Source organism: Genypterus blacodes, unplaced genomic scaffold (assembly GCF_046128005.1).
Source record: "Genypterus blacodes isolate CSIRO-AG114 ecotype Tasmania unplaced genomic scaffold, CSIRO-AGI_Gbla_v1 ptg000057l_1, whole genome shotgun sequence".
In the NCBI taxonomy this organism is placed as follows: domain Eukaryota; kingdom Metazoa; phylum Chordata; class Actinopteri; order Ophidiiformes; family Ophidiidae; genus Genypterus; species Genypterus blacodes.
Window position 1 is genome coordinate 3,330,001 of NW_027466869.1, and position 12,041 is coordinate 3,342,041.

At 48.8% G+C, this 12,041-nt stretch overlaps 2 protein-coding genes across 6 annotated transcripts in view; both read right to left on the reverse strand.

Annotated features, from left to right (window-relative positions):
- Nucleotides 1-1,314, reverse strand: part of cicb (capicua transcriptional repressor b) — a 32,261-nt gene extending 30,947 nt beyond the window's left edge. For all 5 annotated transcript variants that reach the window (XM_076152607.1, XM_076152608.1, XM_076152606.1 and 2 more), the window contains exon 1: nt 1,083-1,314. The gene's annotated coding sequence lies outside the window, so the exon portion shown is untranslated. The remainder of the gene's footprint in view (nt 1-1,082) is intronic.
- An 8,134-nt stretch (nt 1,315-9,448) lies between these two features.
- The window catches only part of erfl3 (Ets2 repressor factor like 3), a 39,130-nt gene continuing 36,537 nt past the window's right edge, over nt 9,449-12,041 (reverse strand). The window contains exon 5 of the mRNA XM_076152667.1: nt 9,449-11,998. Within this exon, the coding sequence (XP_076008782.1) occupies nt 11,312-11,998 (687 nt within the window). The 3' untranslated portion in view covers nt 9,449-11,311. The remainder of the gene's footprint in view (nt 11,999-12,041) is intronic.

Below are 12,041 nucleotides of genomic sequence, written 5' to 3' on the forward strand. Positions count from 1 at the left end.
GCGTATTCCTCATCATTGATATATCTATTCTACGATCTGAGATCAAACAGATCCAAACTGCTCGCTCGGAGATGTCAAAGGTGCATCGACAGTGATCGCAGGCTTGCAATGCAGAAAAGTGGAGTGTTGTCGAGGGGGAAAGCCGAGAAAACACCGACTGCATCCCGGCTTCTCTGCGCTGATCTGAGGGACTACTACAATGTCAGAGGAGAGTGATGACTGGAGGCAGTCAGCCGCTCTGCTCCGCGTAACAGCGCCCGGTAACAATCACAGAACAACCGGAATACGGTGACGTTTTATCACCACAACTAGAAGGGCCTCGTTGTTACCAATGCAACGACTAACTATTTACTACAATGTCATCAATATGTAACAAACAGTTTGAGCAAAACAAAGGCAGGGACGTGACACTACGTAATTTGTTCCAAAGTTAAAAAGAAGAAGGCACCTTTGCGTGTTGTTTCGCTCTAGTAAGCAGCTCAGTAATGTTAGTAGTAGTGGTGGTGGTTGTAGTAGTCGTAGTACGCAACGGCGGCAGACCGCTAGTGCCCAGAGAATGACACGGTCAGCGGCGAGACCACAACGAAACGGGACGTTGTGTTCTCTCCTAATGTTTCTTTATCTACCGAGCCATTTTTTTTTCTTACAAACCCCGAATACACTGTGGATATTTACGGATACACGTTCGGTCTGCAGTGCAGCAAATAGGTCGATTGTTTTTACTACGCCAGCGCTGATTCACGCAAAAACTAGAAAACTAGAAGTTGGAATAAAAGCGCTCAACATTACCCCACGATGTTGTGACATTAATGGGTCCCGTGTGTTCTTGTTCGTCCATAGGACTGCAGTAAAACATTTGACAAAGTTTTTTAGGCTGTTAAGTTCCACCCCACCCCTCCTCTCTAGTCTATAGTCTCTGCCTCGGCTCGCAAGCGGTGTCACTCCATTTCTCTTACGGTATCAGAACCACCGAGCGACTGCAGGCAGATGGTAGTCATTTGATATTAACTGGCTGTTCCAGAAAAATGGAAAATAAATCCCCGTCGGTCGCGCTTGGCTTCGTTAACTTAGTTCCAACTCACCCAAACACAGCTTTTCCCTTCGCCAAAGCAAAGATTTATGGTCCTATTCTGCTGATGAGGAGGCTCCGCACAACTCCCGGTAACATCCCTCTGCTGCCGGCGGAAGCGACTACGCGGTCAAGACTCACACATTACTTTTCCTCCGCAAAACATGTCTTTCCTCCACAGAAACTCAAACAAGGATATAAAAAACTATCGCTCCTCTTTTCCACTACAGTCACAAAATGGTGAATGAACCACTAACAGCTGGGTGAGCCGGCCAATCAGAGGTCGCTGACAGGTACAGTAGCCTATCAGCGTCGTTGACAGAGACAAAGGGGCGTGGCCAGCTGTCAAACTCCAAGTGACTGACGGGAATATCTGACCAATAGCGTGGAGGATGCTGAGGCAGAGCGGTGTCCTGTCCCAAACTTTACAGTATCCAATGAGAACTCTGGGAACCCTAGGAACAGCACGCGGGCGGGCAGAGGGGCGGGACTAAATAAGCCGTAGCCGATAGAAAAGCACAAACGCCCCCTCCCCTTCTGAAAGGGAGTATGTTTACCATAATTGACAGCGCAAGTGCCATCCCAGATAATGCATCACCACTTCTCTCCTGGTCGAGACATAAACTGGTGCTGCAGGATTAAAGCTCCACATTGCCGTGACGCTTTGCAATTATGTTCTCCAGCAGCGAACTGTCACTGCATTCTCACTAGTTTGTCGCTCGTCCAACCAGGTGGAAACATGGGCACGGCGGTATAACGAACACTAAAGCACATTTACAAAGTTAGTAGTAGAGCAGGCTGACGCTTCTATGTCGTCGCAGACGCACCACTGTCCCTTTGCAAGCTGCTCCCTCTCTCTCTTTCCTCTCAGCAACAGACCCTCGCTTGCGCTGCGTTCAGCCAATCAGAGCTCTGCATCCCGCTCGCTCTGACGTCTGTAATCGCTCCGCCCCGCCCACTCCATTGAATCCGAACGGCCCGGGTTTAGCTGACATCACTTCACCGGCCGGCGATTGGGTTGGTGTGCTGAGTCTCCCGGCCAATGGGTGCATGTGGTGGTGATGTCATCACGAGTGTTGCCACCAGATGGACCAAGGGGGCGTGGTCTGGCGTAAACTCAGATAACCCCGTGTTTGTAACTTTCAAGCAGCAGGAGATGGCCGATGTGCTGAGCAGCGCCAGAAAGATGGAGATGTTTCAGATGATGTCACACGTGTGACATAAGAATCCTGCATGTGTTCGCTGATGACATGTGTGCTCCGCATTGTGACCTTTGACCCTGAATAACAATACCTTGTACCAACCTGCAAAAGACCACAATAGTAAACATTACATAATCTCTGCTGTAGTAGACAGCCAGGCTCGTATTGAGAAGCACAGTCAGGCAGGGCCTCCGGGCAGCAGCGCCCCCTGTTGGTCTGGTCTGTTGCACTTGCTTTCTGGCCTTTATTGGGAGAGAAGGGTGTACATCTAAAAAGACACGAAAATGCTGATTGGCCGAAAGGAACTATAGTAAGTGTTACCAATTCTACGCGAGTTTGCGTGTGTGTGTGTGTGTGTGTGTGTGTGTGTGTGTGTTTGGTAAGAGAGAAAAACAGACAGAGGAAGAGAAAAGGCTCCTTGCTGATTAAATGCTGGGTTAGAACGACATCTAGTGGTGAATTTGCATCACTGCATCTTACAATTTTCCGTACAAATAAAGTCATTGCTTCAGTTATAAAGTTACAAACCTGAAATTGAATATGACCCACGTGGGGCCTCCATTTGTGTTGTGATGCAAACAGAACAACAACAGAACGAACACATCACTAAGTGTTTTACAGCTTGAAGTTAATCATCATCTTCATCTATGATCTTCCTTTGCTCATGTTCCTTAGTGGTGCTACTGCTGCCACTGTCACGACTGAGATACGTACTGAGAGCCAAATATGAGGTCACACGATACGCGTGTATTGAAATAAATAACGCACGCACGCACGCACGCACGCACACACACACACACACACACACACACACACACACACACACACACACACACACACACACACTACAGTTGTCTAATCTCTACCCTGTAACAAAATAAGGATATGATATATAATTACACATTTCTATTTTATGAATACACAGTTTTGTCTGCATGTTGTCGAGTCAAATTGTGGATCATCATTACAAATTGAATCTTTGTGCCCAAAATGAAATTGAGTTGAACTGAATCTCTGTTAAGACAGGAAATCCCACACCTGCTTGTATATTTTTACTGAGTATCAGCCTGAAGTAAACAACAAGATTCTGTGTCTATTCTCACTCTGTATCTCATGTATTTGTGCTGGTGTTGAGACGTTTTTGCTTTATTCTTAATTATAAACTGCCTTCTTTGTGTCCTGCTAATCAATAACTTCTCATTTCATAATTTTCCTTGCGCTTCTCTTCTTTCTATTCATCTCCAGACAAACAGACTCACTCCTCCCCCCTCCTCGTTAGCAAGTCCCCGTCTCTGCCTCAGCTCCCCCGCCTCCTCCATGGGAGCCTGGCCTCTGACCTTCACCCTTCACCCTTCTCTGCACGCTCATCGCTGGCCTGTCAGTCAAACTCCAGAGACCCCCCACCGCCCCCTGCTGGGCTCTGCTGGGCTCTGCTGTCAGAGTGGCCTCAGGTACACACAGAAGGAGAAAACAGAGAGATGAGTGTGAAAGAAAAGAGGCCGGGAGTGTGTGAGAACGAGAAAGAGTTCAGAAGAAGAAATGTAAGAAAACACAACAATCAGGTAGGAAGTTAACAAATATTAGCTCATATAAATCGACAGGATCGGAAAGGTACTTTAATTACTTATTATTTTTAAACCTAAACAAGCAAACTAGCAAAGGACTTATTTGTCTTGTCTTGGTCTCCTGGTTCATGTTTGTTCCTGTGTAAGTGAACGCCACACCAGAGTCCCATCAGGAATGCTTGTGACCTCAGGCTCTCTAACAGCCTACACACTCACATGACCTCTGACCGCCGAACTCAACGCCAGACTGCCTTTCATCAACCAACCTCCCCCCCCCCCCCTCCGAACACGTGGAAGCTCTGTTCAGTTGCGAGAAGACGGTTCAAAGAGTTTGAAACGAGAGCCGCTCTAATAAAATACATACCGGCGCGATCGATACAGCTGATTCTGAGGCTGCAGCGTGGACGCCGGCCGCGTTTCTGTGAAGTCATGCGCCTCTTTTCATCTGAGAGGCCGTTCTCTTACATCCCCGGGAGCGATGGAGTCTTGTTACTCGTAAGAATGGAGTCATCACAGAGTGTTCTGGATTTCACACATTCTTCCAGGTAACACCAGCTCAAGCTTTCATATGAGAAAGCTGCAACATTAACGAAGACACCACTGATTTTTACAAAATTTATACAATTTTAACTGGACTGGTGGGGGTCAAAGACGTAAAAGCATGTTTCTATTCCTTAAATTTTTGGTTTTCCAGTGAGGCACTTTTTGGGTCATCCTTTCAAAAACAGGCTTCTTCTACAAAAGCTTCTTAGACAAGAGGTCAGGAGTCTGCAAATATCTTTCTACTGTTTGTTTCTCTTCTTCCTTACCTCTTCCACCGTTGACCTTGAGCTCCAGTGGCAGGAGTGCATTTTGGAAAGAATGTGTATCAAGTTTCAAGCGCAGGCCGAGCCATCCTCCCTCCTTCTAAGTACTGCAGTACTCCTAAAGTATACTTCACGCTGGCAGCTTGGAGTCATAATGTCTGATAATGTCTGATAAAAGCTCCACTCAGTCGCCGCACAGTTAAAGATTTATGGGAGATCATGTCCATGTCGGCACACACTGGTGAAACCAAGGTGAAACCAGTTGGAGTGAGGGAATATCTGTGTGTGGCTGTGTTTTCTTGAAGACTCACCGCTGTCCGCAGCTCCGTGATCCTGGTTAATAAAAGCGATGTCATTACAGCATCACTAAAGCCGCGCAGAGGTCGCACAGCTTCCAACGCGGGCCTCAGCGCGGTGAACAGACGGGCCTGTGTGTGCTCCCTGCATTCTTTGTCACAGTAACCTTATACCGCTCAGCTGTTCCTGGGGTCCACGCTGTCTCCTGGAGTGGAGGACAGGACTTGGGTTTTCTCATGCAGGGATCCTTGGACAACAGATTGCAGCCTGTGTTAGAGGAAAAGTGGGTAAAAGTACATTAAGTGAGTGACAGAATCAATATTTAGAGGAATGAGTTGTTCACTGTATTGTTTTAGGAATATTTTACTCTACAGAAACCTCTTATCTGGTACACCAACCCACACACCATCTGATCATCAGCCACATTTTCCTTCTGAACCTATTAATGCAATTTTTTTCTGTCCATTCTTGAGGTTTCCATTCATTCTGTAGGACAGGAACTCATAGTAAAACAGAATGTCTGAATAGGGTCAAAATATGTATGTAATGTAAATATAAATAAACTATAAAATGGAATGAGTCATCTGGTTAAATGTCCATTAGGTTGCATGAGATTCAAAGCAGTTTTATGCCCAAAACACAAAGAAAACTTCAACCATCAACGACAAAAATACTACATTTCCAATCAAAGTCACCCCGCATTCAATGAAAGTGTCTCCACAGCGCAGAGACGTAGTTGCAGTACAGGTTTCTAACAGCAGGGGGAGACATCCAATATAAAATGACAATCGGAAACCAAGATGAAGCGTGACCACGGTGAACCAAAAGGCCAAAGTTATCCATTAACTTACCCTCAGCTTCACATCTCAGCTCAGTCAGTCATAGTTTGTCTTCCCATTAATGAAATAAAAGTGATTCTATTTCCTCATGGGGGTCAAACTGCTTGAGCGGAGAGACGACGACGTGAAAGGAGGAAGAGAAACAAAAAAGTGCATGAGACTCAAACAAACCACATCAATGTGCGCTCACACTCGTCCCATCTTGCCTGCAAGCTTTAATGTAACAAACACGCCGTCGCTGTGCGGAGGCCTCACTACGCACACTGGAGGATGTGGTGAATTTATTACGACGTCTCGGTACGCAACTCTATTTTATCTCTCAGAATATGAGAATGTGTGTGTGTATGTATGTGTGTGTGTGCATTTATGATGAGTCTCTGCTGTGCACTGCTGCATAATGCATAGATGGTGGTTATATGTGGAGCAGGAAGTCGGCCGTGCACAGGTTTCCGCGAAAGCAGGCGCTCAGAGGAAGCGGGGGGGGGGGGGGGGGGGGGGGGGGGGGGGGGGGGATGTGGCACAGGTGAGAGAGCGTAGTGGTTCCTGTGGTCTCTTTCTCTCTCTCTCCTCTGCTGCAAATGGCACACCTGGGTGGCTAGTGTGTCAATAGTGAGCATGAGGAACACACACACACAAACACACACACACACACACACACACACACACACACACACACACACACACCCTCAGTAAGGTCAGTTAAACCAGGTAAGATGAGGCAAGGAGCACCACAGTCTCACTGTTTTGAATGTTACACTTTGTTTGCCTCTCCTCCTTAAGTTTTGGGTCAATTGTCACAAACACAAGTTAAATATCTTTTTTTATGTCTCATTCTTTAAAAAGTGCTGCTTCTCATGAATGACTGAGTCGACTGTAACTGAACTTGGTGGGCTTGCGCATTCACCACTTGGATTCAAACATTGACTGACCTGATGAGGGCGCTATGGCAACAACAGTTCCATAGTGTCAGTAAGCTTAGGGGATCACGGCGGGGTCATACGTGGAGGACGACTCGGCCACTGACCTCATACTGTAATGTAAAAGTGAGGGAGAGGAGAAGAGTGTGTAACCTCAAAGCACTCACCACAGCTGTGTGTTTGTGTTCAAGCCATTCAGTCAGCTGTGGTCATGAACAGCAGCATATCAAATGGACTTGTATTTCATCCGGTTTTAAATTTGTCACCATTCACACCGCGCCTCTTAAAATCTAATAAATGTTTGGCTGCAGGTCAAATCAAAGCTTCTTCCTGATCAAGCTTTTCTGAAAGGCTGATCGGCATTAAAATACAGTCATGGCATCAGTTCCTTCTTCTCTGATTTGTAAATAATTGCACTCTTAAACTAACTACTTATGTGTCAAAGGAGCTTGTAGGAGTTTGTGTTAGCCGATTGTGATTAATCAGCACTTTGTCTTACTAATAACTGTGGATGTTGTGAACCAACACACACACACACACACACACACACACACACACACACACACACACACACACACACACACACACAAACCACCACTGTGATATTCATATTGGGTTTTAACCGGTTTTAATTAACCCTGATTACAGCGTAATTACAAGTTTGGAAAATAAAAACACAAAAGAAGAAGTGGAGAGAAATGCAATGTTACATCATGATATTAACGCTCATCTCTCCATCGCGAGTGTTACGTAACTGCTCGGGGAGACGAGGGAAGGAAGAGAGAGAGAGAGAGACTTAAAGAGGGAGAGAGAGAGAGAGAGAGAGAGAGAGAGACCTTTACACAGTGAAACAATACGCTTCACATTTAAGATGATACAACCCCCCAAAAAATGGAAGAAAAACAATATACAAGAGCGAGCAAGAGAAAGAAGTAACATTATAAAATAAAAATTACAATACATGACAAAAAGATAAAATCCTCCACCCCTACCCCGCCCCCTCTTCTCAGCCCCTCCCCTCTCCTCTCAGCCCCTCCCCCTCCCGTGTTATGTCTGTCAACACATCAACTGCTCTCAAAAAAAAAAAATTAATATTACACATTTGTTATATTACATTTGTAAAAACTACTACAATGACAGAAGGGATCTGGTGGTGTGTGTGTGGATGGAGGGGGTGGTGTCTATAAGGTCTGCAAAGGGGGGAATGGGTGAGAGGGGGGGGGTCCACATTATTCAAAGTGATGTACACGACATAAAAGCAACAGCTAAAAGAGCCATGGAATAATAATGCCTGGTGAGGAGGTAAATAACCCAGTGAGAACGATAAGAGCAACAATAATCAACAGCAATATCGACGTCAGAGAAAAACAAAACGACAAAATGAAAAACCTTTTTTCCTCTTAATGGCCTCCGGAGAGACAGAAATGTTGGGGCTGTGCTGCCCGGGCCTGAGACAGGATGAGAGGCTGCGTCACTCCAATCTGTCTCACCCTGCAATAATGTCACGGCCCAGGCACATCACACCGCAGTTAGCAGGAAGTCAGGGCAACACCTGAACCGGCGAGGGAAACCAAAACGAGCGGAGAGAGAGAGAGAGCGCGAGAGAGAGAGAGAGAGAGAGGGAGAAGAGTGCAGAGCAGGCCGAGCGACGCCTGTTGCTTAGGTATGAAAAGAAGTAATAAGGCAGCTGTCAGTTCAAATACAGACATAGGAATTGTTGCTGTGTGTGTGTGTGTGTGTGTGTGTGTGTGTGTGTGTGTGCAGGTTGTGACATGCTGCAGCACAGACCACAGGGGTCTGCTGAGGGAATTGGATCAGCTGGGCTACAGACGGCCTGGAGGCCTAGTAACAGTTTGCTGCTATAGATCTGTCTCATGTCTGCTGGTCAGCGGCAAAGATTGAACCGATCGACTCCCAGAGTTGGAGCGGAGAGCTGGACACCAAAACATGACGTGCGTGCGTGTGTATGTGTGTGTGTGTGTGTGTGCATAGCTTGTGGAGAGGGCATTTCAGGAAAGGCCTCACATGGCAGCAGACTTGCAGCGTTTCCATGCTATCTTACACTAATGATTAACCCCTCGTCCTCCTCCTCTTCCTCTTCCTCTCACACGCCCCAAACTGGAGCTGTAGCCAGAGAGCCGCCGAGCGTTACGCCAACTGGCCTAAAGAGAGCAGACAGGATTTCTACTTCACTAATAACCCCCCCACACACACACACACACACACACACACACACACACACACACACACACACACACACACACACACACACACACACACACACACACACACACACACACACACACAGGGGTCTGAGGGGGTGGGCCCGGGGTGGTGCTCTGAGCCGGGTTGTTAGCGCTGCATGCTAATGGGGCAGCAGCAGCAGCAGCAGCATAGTAAACACACTCGTCTGCACTGCTGCTCCCGGTGCTGCTCTGTTTACCTTTGAGACAAAAGTACTGAACAAAACGCCAGACCCCCCCCTCCCCGACCCAAACCGCTCTTAATTCCCGCACTAACCCCCCCTGCACCCCCCCACCCTGGCCGGGCCCCCGTTAGCGGCACAGAGCTTCTTACCGCTCCTCAGAATAATCCACTTTAAAAAGTCCTGAATCAACCGTGTCACTAAAATGTAGGGTTCTTTAAAATCTCACTTTTTGTATAATAATTTCTTTTAGAGTATATAAATTTATATATAGTCTGTATGTGTGTGTGGGCATGTGTGTGTGTGTGTGTGTGTGTTGGAGCTCAGCTTCCACTTTTGTACATGTTATAAAAACAAGGCATAGAGAGGCAGTGTGTGTGTGTGTGTGTGTGTGTGTGTGTGTGTGTGTGTGTGTGTGTGTGTGTGTGTGTGTGTGTGTGTGTGTGTGTGTGTGTGTGTGTGTGTGTGTGTGTGTGTGTGTGTGCGTGCATGCAAGGCCAAACGCATTTCCCTGCCTCTCTCAGACTCGGACTCAGACTCGTGTAAGTTCACTACTGGATGGCAGTCAGTCTGTTCATGCACACACACACACACACATACACACAAACACACACTGGGGACCCACTGACCCACATGCTCAGGTCAGCTCTCGCAGGATGACGGAGCGACGTCGGTCCGTAAGAGAGTGCGGGGGCCAGTTGAGGCAGTGTGTGCGCTTGTGTGTGCGTTTGAGAGTGTGAGTGTGTGTGTGTGTGTGTGTGTGTGTGTGTTTCTTCGAGTACAAACATTTGCTGGTTTAGTTTAACACTATCATACGATTGTTAGGAGCTAAAGCTGGTGACCAAGGGTCTCTGTGCTGCTGGGACACGAGGCGGGGAAACTACAGTCAGTACAGAAGCTATATGTTAGGACAGGCTTGGTCAACAGGCGAGCACAGTATCTTACCCCCGCAATACCCCCCCACCCCCCCCACGTGGTCCCCTCAGTTGCTCGCTGAACTATTTCTTCCCCTCCTCTCTCTTTCCTCTCCTCTCTTCATCTCACCCTGGGGTGAGATACAAAATATTTCAGCGAGTGTGGAGTGGCGAGCTCTCCACAGGTGGTCCACAAGAGAAACCAGGGCAGGAGAAGAGAGAGAGAGAGGGGGAGAGAGAGAGAGAGAGAGAGAGAGAGAGAGGGAGAGAGAGAGAGAGAGAGGGAGAGATTTAAGAGTTTACAAAAGTCAAAAAGCTCAGAGACTACAGTGTGTGTGTGCGCGTGTGTGCTTGTGAATATGAGTCAATGGGGTTTGACCTGCAGGGAACGTTGGGTTAGAGTCCATAAGTTAAGTTTCAACTGTGAGTCCCCCAAGTTCCATTCACCGTCGATGTCTTCCTTCCTTTCTTTCTTTCTTTGCTTGTGTGTGTGTGTGTGTGTGTGTGTGTGTACGATTCCAATAAACATACAGCGATAGGCTTCCCTGAGTGGAGTGGGCCAGGTTTACCAGAATATCGAGTCCATCAAACGCCACCCAACTGTCCCACTCTTCAGTCCTGGACACTCGTCTTTCCTTTTATTTACATGTTTGACTTTACAAGGACTTCACGATGATTGAAAGTGGGAGTGAACCGTGCAGGGGGGGGGAGGGAGTCATCCTCACTCCGGCCCCTCCCCCCCACGTCTCTTCTCTCCCCTTTACGCGTCAATTCATGGCTGTGGGATTTGAAGATGCAGGCACTTGTTGAAGTCCTGTCGTCTTTGTAGGAAAAACTAGAGGACAGACGGCGCGTCCTTCGTCCTCCGTCCTTCATCCTCTGGGGTTTGTTGCAAGGCTGGGAGAGGAGAGGAGAGGAGAGGGTCTACTGACTGCTGATCTGACTGATTGGGGGGCGTGAGGGCAGGATCTGTGCTACCGGGGCAGGGGCTGGTAATCTGGAGTTGGGACCCGTCACTCCCGAGCGGCCCCGCCTTCCTCAGACGCCCCAGAGGATCCAGACGCAGAGCTTTGATGAGGGGACAGACAGAAGCCGCGGGGGGTGTTTGAGACGTTAAGGGTTTTATATTTACGTTGTGCCGTTGCTCCCGGATCCCAGGGAGCGTCGGGATGTGGCCGTGTTGTATCAGTGTGGGACAGGTGGGACAGGTGTGACGGAGGATCCATTTACACGCTGGATGCTGCGGGAGGTGTTAGTGTTTGGGGCTGTCGCTCTCATCAGCAGTCTTTGTTCTCCAGAGACAGCTGTGCGGTGGCGCGGTGCAGCTCGGCGCTCTCCCGCCTGTGCGCGGCCTGCGGCGTGGCCAGAGAGCCTTCGTCTCCCGGTGGGGGCGGGCTGTCCCCTTCGCCGCTGCCCGTCCCGTCTTCGTCCGTCTCCATCCGGCCGTTGCTTTGCCTCTCTCGCTCCCGCTCCTCCTCCGCCCGCACCTTCTTGTCGTCCGACTCCTCCTGAGAGGCCTCCATGCGCTGATCTTCACTCCAGCGCCTCTTGAAGCGCAGCTTGAGGGGGATGCACTTGGTCTGGGGGGCTGCGGCCGAGCCAATCTGAGGCGGGGGCGTGCTGCTCTCCCCGGGGTCGGCCGGCTCGCTTTTCAGGGTGGGTGGCCCGCGGTTTACGCTGGAGTGCGTGTGCTGGATGGTGAAGAAAGGCGTCAGGCCGGGCGGGGGAGGAGCCGGTGCTTTGAAGACGTCCTCGTCCAGGTCTTCATCAGGATGTTGATGCGGGGCTGCTGCTGAGCCGTTATTAAGGTGGTGGTGGTGGTGGTGGTGGTGGTGCAGGTGGTGGTTGGGGGCTCCGGTGTGACGGCGGGAGAAGAGCTCAAACTCTTCGTCACGCTCGTCCTCGTCGCTGATGTCGGTTACCTCCACCTCTTCCTCCGACTCGATATCTGAGATGGGCTCCACCTGGACAGGAAAGAGAGGCACAGTGAGAAAGAGATCAACCTGG